Below are 20,645 nucleotides of genomic sequence, written 5' to 3'. Positions count from 1 at the left end.
TACACGTGAACCACGCGCTGTTGTGTGTGGCTGAAAATAACGTGAGTTCACAAAGCTATGCAGTAACTACGATTTAATGTATTAACAGACGAGCCGACATTTGACAGATCCTCTCAACAGTTTTGTGACTGAGGGAAAAAACTGTCTTTCGTTCTGAAGTAAATCAAAGTCTCAATGCCCCGGAATTTTCTTTCTCAGGCCATGCGTTTCTGCATCCACTCTGAATACAATAGTACACTCCCCTTTCATCTCAAATCTTCTACATAAGTAACATTTTATTATCCTATTTTTTGTCTCAATTAATGACTATGTCCTTCTCTGCTATGCTTAATTTTAACTTCAGAAAACCCCTACGATTTGTGGAGTTTGAAGCGCACATGGAAAAGCCAAAACCTTTTTCTGAACACTGCTAGAAAAGGAAAAAAAAAAACAAGGGCCTTCAGAATAAAAAGCTGAAGTATCATAGAAATACTAAAACAAATTCTAATTTTGAATGGATGATATCAATCACTTATCATTAATAAGATTAGTTAAGGATTTCCCACTGACAATTCCCTCAGGTTTTTTCTCTCTTGGGTTAAATGATTTTCTTCATATTTTTGTCTTATTGCAGGAAATTTTTTAATTTTGTTGATTTTTGTGTCATCAGGATTTCAGTAATCTTGGCAAACTGATATTTCTGGGGCCTGGGTTTCTCGATTTTAACCTAAGTGATGAGAGATTCCATATCACAGAATTCATTGGGATGATGAGAGCTCATGCTGCTTAGAATTATAAGGAAGTACCCAATAAGTGTTTTAAATTACTTAAATTTAATAGGAATGCACAACACACACACACACACACACACACACACACACACACCTTCTACCTAATTAACCAACAGGCACATTGTGCAAGATCATACCCCGGAAGTTAATCATGTGGGAGAAATGAATGCGCCTGCGAATGGCCTCAAGTGTGTTCCTGGTCACTTTCAAAAGAGCATCCGTGTTTTGGTGGTTAAAATGGGAGAGCAGCTCACGGGCCTCCTCTAACACCTCGGTTTCTTTCTTCTTTCTTGTGATTGCTGTCAAAGGCAGAGAACTAGCCCCAGCATTAAAGGAAGATGCCAAGGCCTGAGAATGCCCATCTCTTGTTCCTGAGAGAGAGAGAAAGATTGATCCATTACATTACAGGGGGAAAAAGTAAGATAAATTACATGCAAGCTCAATATCAGGTAAGTTCCCGACATCTGAGAAAGTAAGATCGCAGAAGAATAGAAAGAAAAAATTGGAACTCGAGGTGGCCCAATAGAGATCATCTCTCACTTGAAAAAACGGACAATAGATCCAGAAATGTAGGTTAAAAGTTACATTGAGTTAACTCAATAAAAGTTAAAAATTGAGCCTCAAAGACCTGTATTCCAGTATGTTCTTATCCAACAATATCCCTAAAAACCTTGGGAAATAATATCTTCCTCCTCCTCTTTATAGGAAAAGATTTGTATAGTTTAACACAAAATATGTAGGAGAAGCAGCCAACCCATTTGTGCAGAATCATAATTTCAGATTCATAAATATCATTATAAGGGCTGGCTCTGCAGTTAAGAGCACTGGCTGTTCTTCCAGAGGTCCTGAGTTCAATTCCCAGCAACCACATGGTGACTCACAACCATTTGTAATAGGATCCAATGCCCTCTTCTGGTGTGTCTAAAGATATCTACAGTATACTCAAATAAATAAAATAAATCTTTAAATATATATACATATATATATATCAGTATAAAATTAAGGTCATTTTCATAGAAGTATAAAACTTTTTGCTGTATAGAAAATTAAATTTTAGTTTTCAGCAAACATCCTGGAGAGAAAGAAGCCTCCCTCCTCTCTCACCTGAAATGTCACCTTTGGGACTTGCATTCTCATGGCAGACTTTTTCAGTTGCTTCTTCAGGTAGGACATCCACGTCCAGTAACATGTTTATTAGCTCATTGACTGCTTCCTCCACTAGGGAGCTTTTAAAATGGAGTATCTGAGCACCATTCACACAAAGATCCTAACGGCAATAAGAACAAAAGAAGACAGTCGCACGTCTTCATCTAGCTCTTGAAAGCTCAACAGGAAGAGCAGAAAGAGCACAGATTTAGCCTTTAACTGATACTTTAGCTTCAGGGATGGCTTGACACTGTGGTGGTTAACCTCAATTGTTAGTCTGGGATCTAGAATTATTTGACATAGAGAAATCTGTCTAGAGTGGGTAGTTCCATTCCCTAGGCTTTGAAACCTATACTATATAAAAGTGACGAGCGTGAGCTGAACATAAACACCCATCCCCCTCAACCTCTTGGCTGTGAAAGCAACATAGACAGCTGCCTCAAACTCCTGAGGCTCTGACTCGCTGCCAGGATGCATTGTAACCTCGAATCATAACCCATAGCAAGCCCTTTCGCCCTTAAGTTGCTTTTGTTGTGATATTTTATCACAGCAACCGAGAAGGTAACTAAAACAGCAACATACTCTGCACTCACTCCAGCCAGGCATCCTGAGAAGAAAGCATTAAGGACAAGAGAACCAACTGGATCCAAGTGAACAGACCAAAGATGTGGGGTATTTCTTTTTTGTTGTTGTTGTTGCTTTTCCCTGGTATGGAAGAAGCAACTCCCAAAGACATCAGTAGCCTCTCATCCCATGGAATTTACATCATGTGATATAAATTTGCCCTTCCTATGATGTGATTCTGTCCTTCCTTCTGGGGGAGGGAGAGTCGGTTTTCCTTGAGGAGTGGCCAATGGCAGGTTGCCTGTGTCCTAGTGGATTATGCCACAGACATGTACATATGGGCGATGTTTATTGGACTTAATGTGTTTTAAAAGATGACTTGAAGCTCAGTGAATGTAGACCAGGGGAGGTTGAGGAATGAAGCTCGTGGATATGACAAACTATTTTGAATTTATTCATAGAAAATGTCATACATGCGCATAATGCATCTTAGTGTATATTAGTTGCGTGTACTCCGTGTAATAACGTATGCAAGTGCTAGGAACAGTGTCCAGAACAAGGGAATCTTTAAGAAGGACAAGCAAATGACGTTCCACCGGAGAGACTATTTCCCAAACTTGTTTGTCTCATTCTAAACCAATACATCTCTAAGAGATTCTTAATATTTTTTTAATTATTTTTCAGTCATTTGACTCTATGTTGGGGAGATTCAAAACGGACCATATCATCTCCCATTCTCAAGGCCAGATCTCCCATTAAAGTTCTCAGTTGACTTCCTCACAATTATTTATGTCTGCTCAGAGGCAGGAGCATGTATTTAAAACTCCTAGAATTCTCTTTTACTATGTGTTTTGGAAATCAACCCTTGATGATTGATACTATTGCTCCAAGGTTATTCAAAGCCCTCAACTCTTGCTAAGAGAAGACATAATTATAAAAGTTAAATCAGCGTAAAAATTACAAAAAACAAAAAAACAAAATGAGGACAACGTAATGATGGATTTACATAAATGTTCCTGCATCAAACCAAACCAAAGATGTTCCCTCCAGCACCTGCCAATCTCAGTAACTCATCTCCATGATGACATCAGGCATAAAAAGTGTCCAAAAGCTCTGTCTTTGAGTCTCCGTCATCTCTTCTTTACTAAACAGCTCTCATGGAAAGTAAAAAGCCCACAAGGTCTCAACTCAACACAAAAAGCTACAAGCAGCTAAGCAATGAAAAGAGCAGGAGAAATAGTCTTCCCGAGAAAACAGCACACTAACTGGTTACACAAAACCAATGGTCAGCCCTAAAACATACATATAAGTAACATTATACATACTGAGAAGACTATATTTATGTGGTTAGGAATATATATGTAAAAATATGTACATATATAACCAATAATTAATGAAAAGGGAGCCATGAATTTGAAAGAGCACAAGAAGGAACATCTGGAAGTATTTACAGTGAGAAAAAGAATGGGGAAATAATGTAATTATGTTTTATTCTCAAAAACAAAAGAATTGGACCAGAGAGATGGCTCAGTAGTTAAGAACAATGACTGCTCTTCTAGAGGTCCTGAGTTCAAATCCCACCAACCACATGGTAGGTCACAACTATCTGTAATGTGATCTGATGCCCTCTCCTGGTGTGTCTGAAGACAGCTACAGAGTACTTGCGTATAATGACTAAAATAATTTTCAAAAGAATTAAAAGTTTAAAACAATATATACATAAATGAAAACAATTTTAAAATATAAAACAAACAATTTGTAGAAATAAGTCAACCAAAAGCACTTACATATACTGATAATCAAAATACAGATTAATTTAGATTTATGATTTGCTATTCAGACTAAAACTAATAAATTATAATAGAACAATATTGGTCAGAGGCTAGTGAAGTTGGTATTACTGTATTATTTCATTATACATTGGGATCACTCTTTTAAAAACAATTTGTCTATAACTATAAAGACCTGTGAGATGAAACAAAACAATATGACACAATAATCCTATTTGGAGGCAATGGTCCTGAAGACCAAAAAATATTATACGTATATATTTATTATAGCTCTTGGCAAAATTGGCAATTTTGGAAGCCATTTAATGTCTGATAGTAAGAAGCAATAAATATATATCTCAGTAAAATATTATGAAGGTATCATTTATGTGCTGCCTGTGAAAGGCATATAGTGACATGAAAAAAATATTATATAGCAAAGAAACTAGCTAGGAGGCAAAGCATAAAAGCTGTATGCAAGCCTGCAGTGAGTACAATGAGAATCATGGAAAACATGAAAATCATAAGCAATGGTGATGTGATTGGTAGAAATGCTAATTTCCCTATTTCTAAACTCTAAAACTTGATGTAAATACAGAGCTGAGTGATATCTTTTTCTGATGAAGAGAAAACTTAAAAATCAGCAGAAAAAAGATTAAAAATCATTGTGAGAAAGGGAAACAGAATTCTAAAATGTGGGCAACCCTAATGTAGATTAAAGTTTACCAAATACACAAATAGATCTTAACACCAAATGCTCGGTCATCTTAAAGTGTTTGTTGTGAGTATAAAACCCTCCTCTTCCAAGGAGATCAGATTCAGGTGGTGTCTCACTGCCGACTGGCTGAGAAACATGGGTTCTGTGATTAGAAAACTTCTGTAAAGAACATGGTTTATACCAAAAATACTCGATCTTTTTTTCAAAGACTCTGGGCCTTTTCATGTAAAGCAGAGTATGTCATGGTGACAGAAGCCAACAAAAACTCACAGCATTGAAGATGGAGGGAGTGGCTTTGTAGATAAGAAAGTTTGTCGATCTTCCAGAGTTCAGAGTTCAGGCCAAGAGAGGACATGAGAGTTCAGCTACAGAATCCTGATGCCCTCTTCTGGCCTCTATGTGTATCCCATGCCCTACACACACACACACACACACACACACACACACACACACAAACAAACATGCACATAAACACACACACAAATACACATACACACAATGCAGATGATATAAAAATAAATTTTAAATAAAAAAAAAAAAAACCTTTGAGTGCCAAGCAACAAAGCATTGAACTTCCCTGAGAAAAAATGCTTGCACGTGGGTTGCTATGGTTTCATTGACAGCTGAGTGGAAAGAGTTCTCCATGAATCCTCCCTCACTAGAGAGAGAAAGGTTGTGCCAGGCTTCCCCCACATTCTACCTGCCTGCTGCATTATATAGCTATGGCTGTCACCCTGTCTTGGTGATAAGTCCCATCTCTATCATAGCCACAAGCTCACAGGAATGTAATGGGTCCTACAGTAACCACTACGGGCCAACAATATTAAAGCCACCATTGAAGAGTTTCTATCACCAGAATACCCACAGGGAATGTTGTAAATGGGGCCAATGTGTCATTCATAAAGGGTATAGAACCTCTCTGACAGTAGCTTGGTCAGAGAAGAATGTAGAAAGAAAAGCACCCCATTTGCAAGAATGTTTGGGAAATAATGGAGACCTGAGGGAGATTATTTTCATATATTGATGTGTGATAAACCTGTAACTACAGTCTCTGCTCTGAGTAATTTAAACACAGGCCTCTGATATTTCCCACCTTTCCCAGGAATGAGTTCAGAACTCTATGATACTAATACTTGTGTTGAAACAGTTCTTTGGAGGTTTGAAGAATACAGCTAGCCCAGAAGCTGCCCCCAGCTACTTCATAACTAACCCTTGCTTACTGAAGCTCTCCTAAAAGAAAAGAAGTAGCTCTGCCCTTCATAAAAATGTGAAAATTTTAAAAATGTGTGCCATAGCAATGCCCCCTCCAGCTGATCTGAAAAGAAGTAAATTATCAGCTGCTTAGATAACATTTTCTTTATCTTCACATGGTCAGATGGTTCTACATTTGAATAATTTCTATCATGGAGCAGAAGAAAGTGTTTTTAAATTCCTAATTTATGCTTTAAATATTCCTTTTATATTTAAAAACCTTAATTCTAGAAAGTTGTTTTTAAGTCAGTCTTCTGACAACCTTGGTCATTTGGAGGAATTCGTCACAAGTCAGGGGGTCATCCTGAGGGAGCTGACAAAGTGCTATACTGTTCATTTCCTCCAGGATGGCGTGGATGCGAAACTCAATCAAGTCATTGACGCGGTCAAGCAGCAGCTCCAGGTCCTCTTTGGGAAAAACAAAATGATGACAGATTAGGTGAAGCCTTTCTTTCAACATGGACACATGATAGGACAATAGCAAAAATGTCAGGATTAAAGATGCTTGGGTTATACAAATCTATCCTTAGTTACTTTTCTGTTACTGTAACAGGACAGCACAACTATGACAACTTGTAAAAGAAAGAGTTTGATGGGGGCTTTCTTACAGTTTCAGAGAGTGAATTGGTGATTATTGTGGTGGAGAACGTGGAAAAGGGTAGTCAGTAATGGTGCTGTAACAGTAACTAAGAGCTTGCTTAGTTGAGACACAACCTTTAGTCAGAGAAAGGCAGAGAAGGCATGGTAGGAATGACATGGCTTTTTGAAACCTCAAAGCCCAGCCTTAGGGACATACCTCCAACAAACATGGTCACATTTCCTAATCCTTCCCAAACAGTTCCATCAACCAGGAACAACACATTCAACTGCATGAGCCTATGAGGATCATTCTTATTTAAAAGCACCAGTGTCTTTGGTATTTTTGGCTGTTAAACATGTGGCTGTTGTAGAGTGTTCCTCCTTTAACAGCTTTCCAATCTTCCTGGCTCTGGTTCATTTTCCTAGAAGGGCACCTGTGACTGTGTGTAGAGAGTAGTCCCTGGTCCTAGATTTTCTATGGTCTGTTCATTCTTTCATCTTTGTGTGCATCATACTTGTCACTCCTGTGTCTACTCCTTTGATGATTCATGTTTCCATCATTAACATTTATGTCGGTGCCTATTCTAAAGGGTGCCTTCCACAACTGTGACTGAAACAAAATTTTGCTGCTTTTGGCTCTTCCTTAAATCAATACCTTCACTACCTAAATAAATACCTTAATTTCAATAATTTTCAAGCTAATTCATTCAGGCAACTGTTCAATGTACCAAATGATTCTTGCTGACAACACTTATTCAGTGCAAAATGAACCCACACTTCTGTTTAAGTGAGTGCACACAAAAGAAACCATTTGTTTCCTCCTGGTTCTTCACAACATCTTCAAAGACATTGTGGGGGAAAAAATGAAAAAAAAAAATTTCTCAAGGAGATCCCTAATCCTCTATGAATATTACCTTACAGTACAAAGGGGACTTTATGGCTGATCTTGAGGTTCAGAGACTGTTCTAGATTATTTAGGCAGAGCTGTCATAAGGACCTTATAAGAGGAAGTTGGGAAAGGCCAAAGTTGATAGAAAAGAGAGGGGCTGAGAGAAAAACGGATTGGCCATGAGACACAGCTAGCTCTAAATATGCATGGTCATTCTCCTAAAGATGTAGGAAGCCTGTAGAGCAGAGAAAGTGCTAAGGAAAGGTCGTTCTGCAGTTTCTGGGAAGAACCTTCTCTGAAGATGCTTTGATTTTAGCCATATAAGACTTTGGATTTCTAACCCCTGCTGGCTCATTTATTACAATGAAGAATTCAACTGTTCTTGAGACTTGACACAATCTGTTTCCTTTGGTCAAAGCAGCTTCTCTAAGCAGCACATTGAGACCATCACAAAAGCCACAAATGGTCAAAGTACAAAGAGCTAGTGACCATGAGGTGCCCAACTACAATGGCTATATCTATAAAAGTGCTCAGTTTTGTTCTCCATTGTCTTCTTTGTTAAGTTATAAAAAGAAAACACAATTTAAAAAGGAGAATTAGGATTTCTTTAGACCCTATCTACTTCTCTCTAGCTAGCATCTAATAAAATACACAAATTGCTAATGCTCTAATCCTAATTCCTCTCTAGGGAAAATACTGCTAAAGACTACCTTAGCAGTCTGTTCTAATTTGATTGTGATAACTCTCACTATGAAGGTTTTATATACCTTATAAATGCCTCCTTAGAGATTTTAGCTCATTTACTCTTGTTATATTTCCTACGGAGAGATATTTTGGAAGGAATATTGGCTTAGAGGCAAGGAAACTCATCTTTATTGCTTCTATCTGTTCAATGCTAGGTGCCATTTAGCATCTCTGGATTGTTCCTTTCTAACCTTTACGTTGAGGATCCGGCTTAAAACCATTGCACAGCTCCCGCCATCCTCCTAATGCTAAGGCCACCTAATTGTGCATCTTTTTGTATTCCACTGCAAACTGTAGTGAGCCTAAAATACACTTCGTTAATATGCAAACAACTCTGTTAGAATTTATCTTTGAAACTGGTTCCCACTGAAGCAAGCAAAAGTATGCAACGGTCTTAGGTAGGCTTTCTACTGCTGTAATAAAACACCATGAGCAAAAGAAATTTCAGAGGACAGGGTTGATATCATCTGAGAGCCTGTAGTTCACCCAGGGAACTTAAGACAGAAAGCTTGGTGAATAAACTGAAGTCATGGGCAAGTTCTGCATACTAGCTTGTTCCTCAACTACTCCTGAATAGGATGTGCTTGATAATTAGTATATACTAAGTAGTATATAGTTGTTTAGAAGGTACTGTAGAAATGTACTGAGAAGACAAGCTCCTAGTAATTAAAGTTATCAACAAGCCAAGTCCCATTTCAGGTGAGACAAAGTGAGGCAGAGACACAGAGAGAGAGAGAGAGAAATAGTATCATAGGAGTAACCTAGAAGAGAATCCCAGAAAAACATGACCCAGACAGGAAATAACATGACCAAATGTGTCAGGAAAAAAAAAGTCAGAGAAGTGCAGAAATAGAAATTATGCACTTCCGGTCCCACATAAAAGAATTATTGTCCCAGTTATCAGCACAACAGAGGCTCTGGGTGGAGTGGACATGAGATAATGTAGTCAGAGCTAACACCTTATCCCAGGCCACAAAAAGTAGACAAAGTCAGGCCATGATGAAGAGATGACAGATAACACTAGTTCGGGAAAAAAAAGAATAAAATTTCTCTTTTATAAACATTCTACCATTATGTTCCAATCTGCACGACCCTCTTTACATGGGAGATCTGAAGCTAGTGTGTTCTAGAAGGTATGGATTAACTCTGGAAAGTATCTCATGGAAGAGCTCACTATTGGACAGTGATAAACTGTGAAAAGCCTTATGTAAAAACATTTCCAACTGTTTAACATCCCAGATGGACTTTCTTGGGGCTCTTTTGAGCCCGGTTTTTTCTGTTTGTTTTGTTTTGTTTCTTGTTGTTGCTTGTTTGTGTGTCTAAGGCATTCCTGGCTTATTCTGGGAAAGTGGACCTAACACAGTGTGCTGTCGTACATATTTTTAAAGCACTTCTGCCTCCTTACAGAAAACTAGCACTTGCTTAAACTTTTCTCATTCAAAATGCCCTGTCCTTCAGCATGCTGCTGCATCAAAACCAAGATCCCAAAAACTACTGAGAAGTCTGCAAGGGAGATCAGTGGTAGAGCATTTGTCTGCTGGATGCACTGGGAGCTCTGAGTCTGATCTAAGAGATAAGGATAATGAGAAAGAAGGAAGGACATGAGAGGAGAGATGGTATAGGGAAGAAAGGTTGTAAGGAAACCTGAATGAACTAAACAGTTAGTAATTAAAATGTCCTTAAAAAATCATTTGCTAATAATAGCAATAAGAATCAACAAAATTACATGAATAACCTTTGAGAAAAAATTAAATAATAAATATGTATAGTTTCTAAGACATTACTGAACTCCTTATGCTTAGCCGTTGTCCACTGTATAAGCTTTGAGCCTTATTTCTCATTCCATGATTTAAAACAGCATATTTAATAACAAATTATCTAGAAGGCAATAAGAACCTAGCTCTTAAGACTGAGAAGTTTAAAAAAAAAGTGTAGACACACTCACTGATCTTCGCAAAAGCATTTTCTAAATAGGCCTCAATATTCAGGGACGTCCAAGTCAGGACAGCCAGGCCAGGCTGGAGAGCTTCGTCCACTCGAGCCAAATGGGAGAGCATCAACTGCTCAATGGCAGGAGGCATTTTCGACTTCACTCTCTGGTATTCAGACAGCATCATCTGCAACGAAGTGTGATTAAATGGCCAGTTTCTGTGTTATTAGTAATATATACTAGAATTTTTATTGAAGAGAGATAACGTTTTTGTCTTGGTCAAACTATTGCAATATCAACATCCTGGCAGGAAGAATGTTACAAACAAAACATATGGCTGATAAGGACTTTCTTTACGCCCACCACATCCCAATCCGGTGAGTTAGAACTGAGAATCCAAAATAAACAGGATCATTTCTTGGCATCTACCCAGCCCAAGACGGAGAAAAGTCAAGTAGCTTTTCTAAACAATGTAGTTACTGGAACGGTATGCCTGTCTGTGCTTCAGTGGGCTCGCTCATTCTGTTTTCATGAGGCCAGGGCATATCCTGCTCTTTGAGCATCTCCTGTAGACCATATTCACCATCACGGTTGTCTGTATCATAAAAGACATTGCTAGATAAAACTATCAACTAAATCTTGATACAAGACCCACAGGGCAGAGGGAGAGTCAAGAATCAGTGTTGTTTTCAAATGGCTCTGAACATCACCTCTTGGCTAAAACAGTGGGCACACTGAAGACAGGGCAGGCAAGTCACAACGGTCACTTAAGGTAAAGAAGTGCATTATTTACTAACAGTACATTCCACCTCACTGTAAGTCAAGAGCAACTGCATAAACAATACAAAGACGAGATTTTTTTTTAACCTGTTTTTTTTTCCCTCATTTCCTTGAAACATCTGATAGAACAATGAGCCAGGCCTACCAGCATCTGTTTAACTCACTCATTGGTTGTTATCAGAAAAAGAATTTGTGATCTGAAATGGGGGAGTTTGCCATGAAAAGTCCAGGTTAGTTCCTGTTCTGCCCACATTCTGTTCTTTTCAAATACACCAAATGAATAGCCCATGGTCCTCAGAGCACACATCAATGTGCTTCTTAAAGACAAACAGTTTTAAACTCATACTTGAAAAGAAACTATTGGTATTACCATGATATTAGATCATAGTCTGCCAAAATTGTTTTCATTCGTATACTAGAACAAAAATGAACCCCTGGAGTGAATATGTTTGCCAAATTCTATATACATCGGTGTCATACTAACAATTATTTGCCAGAACCTATCAGACAAAAGTGTGGGCTTTAAAAAGGCATCTAAACCTAACATCTTTCAAATGAGCTCAAACTTTCCATAATACTTTTCTATGGTTTTCATAAGATGCTTTCATTTTCCTCAAAAGCTACTTGGGGGGGGGGGGGGGCTACATTTGATGATTTATTAGCAGTTGCTTCCAAATTTCCTAAAGCGTTTAGCCACTTCTCACTGCTTCTATCTTTTTCAGTGCCCACCACTTATTCTATTGGAGAAATGACTCTTAGAATCCGCATCCAGCAGGCTTCACCTTTAATCTTTTAAACCCAGGAAGCACCACACTTCCCTTTTACACATGAGGAACTGAGGCTTAGGAGGTAAAGTCATTTACCCCGAGATAATGCTTTGGATCCGGATCATATCGGCTTCACAATCTCTATTCCTCACTGCAGCCCACACGTGCTCATCTCTTCAGTTTCAAATATATTCCAAGAAAAAGATGAATTAAAGCAAACAGCCAGATACATTTGCATATCTGTAGAAACTGTTAGATTCCCAGCACAATAACTCCAAAGCTAAGGAGAGTATTACATGTCCTCCAAATTTCCCAATAAATCTGCTTTCACGGGATAGCCAAGGTCTTCTAACTCTTTCCAGCTCTACGACATCACAAATGCCAACCAGACAGCAATTTGCTTGTTCAAATCTTTGGTTGGGACAGTAGCGGCTTTCACACATTCTTTGCCCTCCTCTTCTCATGGAGTTGGGGCTATGCACCCTTCACTGAACCTGGGTGTGTATTCAGAGAACCACGGGGGGTCAACAGAAGATCCTGTGAGACATCTGGAATGGCATTCAGACCATGTGGCCTTTTTATTTAGTGTAGCACTAGCTCCCCGTGGTATAAGGTATTCTAGCCTGGGAAGTCAATACCAGAAATTCTTGTAGAGCTGCCTCAGGCTGTAATCCTGGCTGAATATATCATTCAACACCTGTTCAAACTCTTTAACACAGAACTATGAAAAGTCTGCTAAAAGCTCCTATATTTTGAATTTGTGTGTTACCTGCAACACATAATGGAGAAAGACTGTGGGGGAAATTAGTAGCAGTAATTGTATAGCTGTGTAAATATGACTTCTTAGTAAAGCATTGCTCTTGTAATTACGTAAATTGACCTGGTGAGGGTTTTGCTGACCCAAATGAATGCAAAGAGAATATAAACACTCTGACTAGTGTTTTATGGGTCCAGATTAGAGCAACGTCTGCCCATGGCTGATTTTAACTTTTTAACAGAGCAAGAATAGTGAAAAGACAATTAAGAATAATTCTGGGTCCTGGTCCTGATTCTGTCACTTAGATATGAGACACCGATTCTGTCAGTTTCTCTGGGCCACATGGTACTTTGTCCCACCCATCGTACGTGGTGGTAAGAAAGACGACATGAAATGACTGCCATGAAAAGGCTTGGAATGGATTGGGAATGGAGGGAGACGTCTGTAACCCCAGCTACTGGGAGAGACTGAAACAAATGAACTGGAAATTCAAGGCCAGTCTGGATTACAGGAGTGAAGGGTGAGCTGAGGATACATCTGAGCGGCAGAGCACCTGGTGGCGTGCATACAGCTCTGTACGCAACATGCAGTACAGCAAAGTGAGGGAGGGAGGGAGAAGCAGGAGTGGTAGGGAGGGAGAGAGGGAGGGAGGCTTAAATCGTGAAGCACTGTGCAAGTGTGTGGTCATACGATGTTAATCACTATGATCTGAGACAGGGTCTTGCATATATTATTAGGTTAACCTCAAACTTGTCTCATGGTCAAGGATGGCCTTGAACTTCTGATCCTCTCGCTCTACTTTCCAGGTGCTAGAATTATGGCATTCGCCACCACAGCTGGTTTTCTATGATGTTTTCGTAACGCTTTGTATGTGGTCTGGTAGTGGGGCTGTAGCTTTGACCTTTTCTTTCTCATCCTCTGAGCAATGGATTTGTCAGTGGGAGTCAGTCCTTCCTTGTAATTCTCTCCTTGTCCTTGGCTTCCATGATACTTGGTTTAATCTTATCTCAAAGTTCACTCCTATTTCTTGTGACTTGTTATCTTCTACTAGACCCTGTGATATTGGAATGACTTTATGTCTAATCCAGTGGCCCTCTACTCATTTTTTCTGTCTCTGTTCCTCCCTAAAAGTTCTCATCAAATACAAGGTAATTAACAGTAGCTACATTCTAAAAGGATACCTCTAAAAAGCTTGCCTCCAACTTTGAGTGCTCTACTGAGCTCCAGGTTTCTAGATCTAATTGCATGGGTACCATGGCCATGTAGATGTCAAAAAGCCATCTTGGACTTAGGATAGGAGCTACATGTTCTAATGGGCCCACAAAATAGGCTATGTCCAGTCTTTATCATCTCTACAAGTGAGACTTACAGTCAAGACCACTGCATATTATTGGGCAAGTTGTGTACAGTACAAACTGACCATGATTGGTAGCCCCATTTCAATAACCCTTGAGTTCCCTCCTAACCTGTCTATGGACATATCCTTAATTGTCTAACTAACTCTGGTCATTGTAGCTCAAGCTACTGTCTTCATTCTCCATCCTGGATCAATGCTATACACCCAAATATCTCCTTCCTACTGGCACTCTTATCCCAATTAAAGTCCATTTCTGTGTAGCCACCAAGAAGCAAGGATGGTACTTAATATAAGTGAGACTATGTCTTTTATTCCAGCCCAAAATTACCCCAGTGACATCCTGAAATACTGAGAATTAAAGCCCAGACTTTCAATTCTAAGAGCTGGAATTCAGTTCTCAACAAAGCAGTGCACCTGTAATTCCAGCCTCAGACAATGGAAGTGGGAAATCCACAAAGCAAGCTGACCAGTGATATTAGTCTTGTTGGTAGCAATGAGTTTGACTCATGGACCCTGACTCAAGGAATAAAGTGGAGGATTGATCAAAGATGATTGTTGACATCTACCTTAGGTTTCCATGCGCACATGCACACATGGGCTCACACTCATAAAACCAAATGAAACCAAATAAATAATAAATAAATAAATAAAACAAAAGAATAAATGTACTCTAGAGCCATCTGGCAAGAAGGAAATAAAAGTGCTATACCTTCATGTCACTGAAGTTTTTTTTGTACATGTCCCGCTTCTGGAAGAGGGCAGCTGCAAACGGTGACACAGGTAGACCCATCTGAGACATGCACTGTGTTTCTCTAAATAAGATTAATATCTGAGGATCAAAGTTCACAAACAACTCCCCTGTGCCTGGAGCCTTCACCAATAAAGAAGCCTTAAGGCCTGTGTGAATTTCTTCAATCTGTGGGAAGAAGTCAACATTATTACTATAAGAGTGTAATGTGCACACAGTATCTGACTCAACCATTTCTGGGATTTGGTGAACACTTATTCAGTAATCTCCCATAGACTTGACCTTGCTAGATCCCAGACAGTAGGGTCACCTTCAGTTCTCCTAAATTCCCTCTCGGAAACAGCCTTCAGGTTCTTGGTGATGACACTGCACAGTCAGCTGAATGTATTCTTTTCAATTTTGAAACTTTACACATGACATATAGGTAGATGCTGCAGTAGCCTACATGATTTCAAATGGTTAAATTTTAAGAAGTCTGAAACAAAACACCCAGGATATTTAGGACACTGAAAAAAACAAACCTAAAGCTAATAGGAATAGAAGAAAGAAGATCCCCATCTCAACATCCCAATAAAATATTTTCAACAAAATTATAGAAGAAAATTTCCCTAACCTAAAGAAAGGGATGCCTATACATAGGTTCATAGCATATGAACTACAAGAAGCTTACAGAGTACTGAAGAGATTGGTCCAAAAAGATAGTTAGGACTTTATGCCTAATCACTTATATTTCCTAATAAAATTTATACAGACCCAGCTTTTTATTCACTTAGAAACTCAATGGATAAAGTTATACAATCCCTTGTTATACTATTCCTTGTTGCTGATCTACAAAGAAACACAAGCATTGGTGAGCTACATCTTTATTCACTATTAATACAAGCAAATAAAGCATAAGACTTCTTCAACAGATATTCTTGGATTTGCTAACACATTCAGAATCTTATTATCTTTCCCTTTCTTTCTCTCTCCTCTGTGAGTGTGTATTGTGTCTGTATGTTTGGGTCTGTGACTCTGTATGTTTGTATGTATGCATATCTTTGTGCATGCTTGCATGTCTACGTGTATAGCTGTGTGTGTGAGTGTGTGTATGTGTAAATATCTGTGTGCATGTATGTGTGTGTTTGTGTGTCTGTGTGTATCTGTGTGTCTGAGTATGTGTGTCTTTGTATGTGTGTCTATCTGTGAGTATGTCTGTGTGTGCGTGTATATATAAATATCTGTGTGTGTATGTTGTGTGTGTGTGTGTGTGTGTGTTTTCTGGGGATAAAACCCAATGTCTCATGCATACTAAGCAAATGCTCTACAATTAAGCTATACCCTAGCCAGGATCTTACTGAATTTTTAAAGTGGTGAAGAAAGAAAACCCTAACTGGAACAGCAGTGAAACACTGTGTGACTTTCTCCCGTAGGAGATTACAAATTAAACAATGAGCTTCTAGTACCTAATTTACTATTTTTTTCAATACTAATAAGTATTTACTTTCATGATTACATTATATACTAAGACTTATTAAATCCAACCAAACTAATTTATAAAATATCCCTTTCCGATGCAAGAAGTAGCTTTCCTCTGCATGAACAGTAGGAACGACTTAAGGAGCATCCATTTGGAACTTTACCTGCTGAAGCCAGGCCCTATGGTAGAGGACCTCAAACTCCAAGAGGACCTTGGCTATCCTGTTATAACTGCGGATCACAGGCTTGGCCTCCGCAGTCCTCAGCACAGAGGGGTGCTGCTGGAAGACTTGCATTGGCTGCTCCAGCCTGTGGAATAGCTGCCGGGCCCACAGGATCTTCCCAGCTATGGGAGGCTGGTTGCGAGCCAAGGGAGGGTTGTACTTCTGTTTTGTATACAGCTTAGAGATCATGTCGATGTCAGCCCCAAAATTCTGAAAAATTATTTGGTATTTTTCCTCAATACCAAGATTAGGTATATTCAATCTGATTGAGACACACAAAAAAAAAGCACAAAGTTTTGAATTAATGATTCATTTTAAAACAGTCTAAGTGAAAGCAATGATGCTTGTGCGCCGGTTTAAAGAGCCAAATTAGTATCAATCCTTACAAGGCAAAACCACAAACCTGAGAAGAGCTATGTCATATTATTCAGACATTAGGCAGTATCACTACAGGCGCGGCAGCCTACTTCAAAGCTAAGAGTATTCTCTAATGACAGACAAGAAGCAAATCCCTAATCCTTCCAGGGATTAATTCTCTTCAGCCGCTGAAAACTTAAAACTTGTGACCTTGTGACTCAGACTGTTGGGAGAGGCTTTTCTTCACATTATAATTCGAAGTTATAATAAGAGTTATAATTACAACAAAAGATAAGCTATAAAAAGAAGCTAAACTGTGCTCGTATTAGCCCAAGTTTAGAAGACAGAACTTGGGAAGTTATTTCAAACCTCTACCTTTCAAATTTCTTGAGCGTGCTCAGAGCTTGCCTCGTGCTCTGAATCTTTTCAAATGTGATGTCCATGAACCTCCGCAGCTCATTCTGAAAACAGAACAAAACTCTATAAGGAACAATGAATAAGCGTTAAGATTATGTTTTTGAGACTAGGCCATCCTGTGAAACGCAGACTAAACTCAAATTCACAGCCCGCCTGCTTCCACCTCCCAAGAAATGAGATTAAAAATGTGTGTCACAGTGTCAAGAAACAATGTGGATTTTCTATTTATCAACAGAAGACAAGAGAGCCACATTCTTTACGCCTCTTCTAAAGGGTGGGGAAATTATACCAGAAAATTAGTGAAGCTTAAAGGGCAAATAAGTGTCCAAAAGCCAGAAAGAGAGACTTCGCTGTCCTGAGAACCTCATAAGGCTTTTACTAGTAATCGAATTTGTGCCTTAAAAGATTGCGTTTGAAGATAAACATAATATGTGCGTTACTCATCTACTATGCACTTTGGATTATGAATTAAATATAAAGGCAACCAGAACTCGGAAAAACCATTGTGTCGCTTCTTATTTTAAAAAAGCATCTTCACTCTGCGGACAGAATCACTCACTCACCGCTTCCCCGAGGCCAGCTGCAGCTGCACGGCTGGTTTCACAACACTGCCCCTCCTGCGCCAGCAGGGACCTAAGTCAGGACAGGACCGCAGGCTTCCACCCCTTACCAGCCCAGTTCTCATCCGGATCGTTCCTGGTCCCCTGGAACCCCACATTTCCCCCTGTAAACCCTGCCTTCATCCCTTATCCTTGAGATCGGTCAACCTTACCTACATCCAGAGCCTTGGGGATGTGGATATTTTTACCCCAGTTTTATAGAGGCGCAGGTTGTATTCAAGTTTAAAAGTCAAAGTGAGACATCATTAGTTAAGAGAAAGAGAAGAAGAAAGGGATGAAGAGGTCAGAGGTCAGCTAACCAGTAAACCAAATTCAGAACCGGGTTACTTTTAAGGTAGAAAACGAGAGGAACATATGTTGAGCTTTAGATATGTGTATGTGTGGGTATGCATATATGCACACACATATATATATATATGAACAAGTTAATGGACTCAGCAGGTTGTGTGTGTGTGTGTGTACATGCATACATACACACTTATAAATAAACAGTAGAAGAGGTTAAAAGGAGGAAAGGGGGTCAAATGGTGAAACCATGCTACTATAGGTATGACATTCTTTTAAAAATAAACTCTTTCCATTTAAACAAAGAAGAAAAATAGGAAGGCAGGAGCTAGAGTGCGAAACTAATCTCTAATGCCAAGTTCTGGAACATTCGCACAGCCTTGCTCTGCGCACTGTGGGAAGACACGTGCCTCTCTCCTGCTCGCTCCCTCGCTCGCTCCAAACTCACTCTCTCCGGGAAATCACCCACATCCACCCCAGCCTCCAGTTCCCAACCCCAGACAAACAGGAAGACAGTTTTATTTCCTCCCAGGCTCACATCCGGTCCTGTGAGGGAAAGCAGTGATGAAGGTCCCCCCCCCCCCCCCGGCTGTGTCGTAAGCCAGCCCCGCCCCCGGAAGTATCTATCGGACTGTTTTCACCTTTGAGTACTTATTGTAGACACGGGTTCAGGATACTGTCCATTCTGGATCATTGTCCCTCCTCCCGCAGCATTTTTGATGTCACACCCACTCTTCTCCTTCGCTTTTGATTCTATAAACCATTCTCCCTCTAAATTCATGCATGTTCACATTTGAACGGTGCCAGGGTAAGCAGTGTGGGCAAACCCACTTTCAAGGGTTTATCTTTCTGCTTCCAGGGTCCGCAGTGTGAAAGCCACCACACACAGTAAAGATTGCTGTTTTGTTGTTGTTGTTTCTTTGTTTGTTTTGGCAGGGTATTTGGTTTTGGGTTTTTTTGTTTTTATCTGTTCCTTTGTTTGTTTGTTTTTGCTTTTGGCTTTTGAATAACTCTACATCTTCTCATTAAGAAATTGAGACAAAATATGAGACCTCGTCCAGATGCTCAAGCATCTATCTACAGCCACAGAGGAGCTGCAGATGCTTGGTTAGGCTCCCCAGAGAAGCACATATGACTTACAGTTATTCTGTTCCCCAGAGTAATGAGAGCCAGGAGAGCGCCCACTTTCTAGGACTCTCCTGACTACTAAATCAACTCACAGGCATCAAAGAAAAGTGTCTGGGACTGCCTTAGAGCTCCCTCGCCCCTGACCTCATTCCTCCCTAAACACCTCACAGCATTTTCCCTATACTTGCACAAATTACTCTCTTGCTTCAGGAGGAAGTTGTGTGTGTGTGTGTGTGTGTGTGTGTGTGTGTGTGTGTGTGTGTACTCATGTTTGCAGATTCGAGTACAAACACAGGTGTGCTGTGAGTGCAATTCTTGCACAGATTAATATCCACATGTGAAAACCAAAGGGTGACTTTGGGTATTGTGCTTTAGTAACTAGCCACCTTTTGTGGAGACAGAATCTCTCACTTTAAAATTCACCAAGTAGGTGAGACTACTGGCCAGGGGTTCCCAAGAATCCTCCTGTCTCCCCACCTCCATACTGCTGAGTTAACAAAGCAAAAAAAAAAAAAAAAAAAAAAAAAAAAAAAAAAGGCAATTCTGGGCCTCACATTCAAGTGTTCGAGCTTGCAAGGAAAGGACCTCACAGACGGTGCTGGCTAGCTCCCCATCCCAACCTGATTCCTATAAAGAACAGCCCCTGCTGTGCCTCTTTAAATTATGATGTGTGCACACCTTCTTTTCAATGCAATGCATCAGAAGTTTTTGATATGTGTACTTTTTTTTTATTGTGATTAAGAATCATGGATTTATTTTTTGTAACTCTTGGCTATTGTTCTTGTGTACCCTGACAGCATCATGTGTGTCAACCTGTGTCCATTATGATGGGTGGTTATGAAATGCCAGACTGCTAAAATAAATGTTTCGGACTTAAAAAGAGTAAAATAAATGCTGCTTTGGGGATATTAAAAAAAAAAAAAGAAAGAAAGAAAAATGTGCCCCTACACCTCCTAAGGGTGAAAGAATTCTGCATCTTAATGTAGTACGGAGGGGAACTGCCAAGTGTCTTCCACCTTAGCTTCCCTGACTCCCACTTGCTAATAACAAGGTTCCTTCCTGATTATCCTCAGGGTGTCACATGACCCTACAACTGAAAGGCTCTAGGTTGTGCACTTACTACCCCTAAAGCTGTCACTCAAACCCTTCTCCCCTCCCCCTGAATCTGAAGCTGGACCACTTCTGTGATGTGTTCTCAGATGCTGATAAAGGCCACTCTCCAGGTTGGAGGGTGGAGGGTTGCTGAAAGTCAGGGTGGCTGGTCTGTGCTGAGTAAGGATGATGGGAAAGAAAGCAACTGAGAGCAAGAAGGTCCCTCCCTGGCTCAGTGGTCTCCAAGACCAGCTACAGCCCTGCCTCTAGAATCTGCCAGGCCTAACTGACCTTT

General features: G+C 39.8%; 1 protein-coding gene across 1 annotated transcript in view; it reads right to left on the bottom strand.

Moving 5' to 3' along the window:
* The window catches only part of DNAH5 (dynein axonemal heavy chain 5), a gene marked incomplete at both ends in the record, with an annotated part of 235,306 nt that overhangs the window by 176,978 nt on the left and 37,683 nt on the right, over positions 1 to 20,645 (bottom strand). The window contains 7 exons of the mRNA XM_080933639.1: positions 908 to 1,141; positions 1,875 to 2,037; positions 6,481 to 6,626; positions 10,376 to 10,547; positions 14,731 to 14,937; positions 16,392 to 16,713; positions 17,184 to 17,269. Coding sequence (XP_080789765.1) covers positions 908 to 1,141; positions 1,875 to 2,037; positions 6,481 to 6,626; positions 10,376 to 10,547; positions 14,731 to 14,937; positions 16,392 to 16,713; positions 17,184 to 17,269 — 1,330 coding nt within the window. The remainder of the gene's footprint in view (positions 1 to 907; positions 1,142 to 1,874; positions 2,038 to 6,480; positions 6,627 to 10,375; positions 10,548 to 14,730; positions 14,938 to 16,391; positions 16,714 to 17,183; positions 17,270 to 20,645) is intronic.

Source organism: Micromys minutus (genome assembly GCF_963924665.1).
Source record: "Micromys minutus genome assembly, chromosome: 20".
NCBI lineage: Eukaryota > Metazoa > Chordata > Mammalia > Rodentia > Muridae > Micromys > Micromys minutus.
This window is presented reverse-complemented; position numbering and strand designations above follow the sequence as displayed.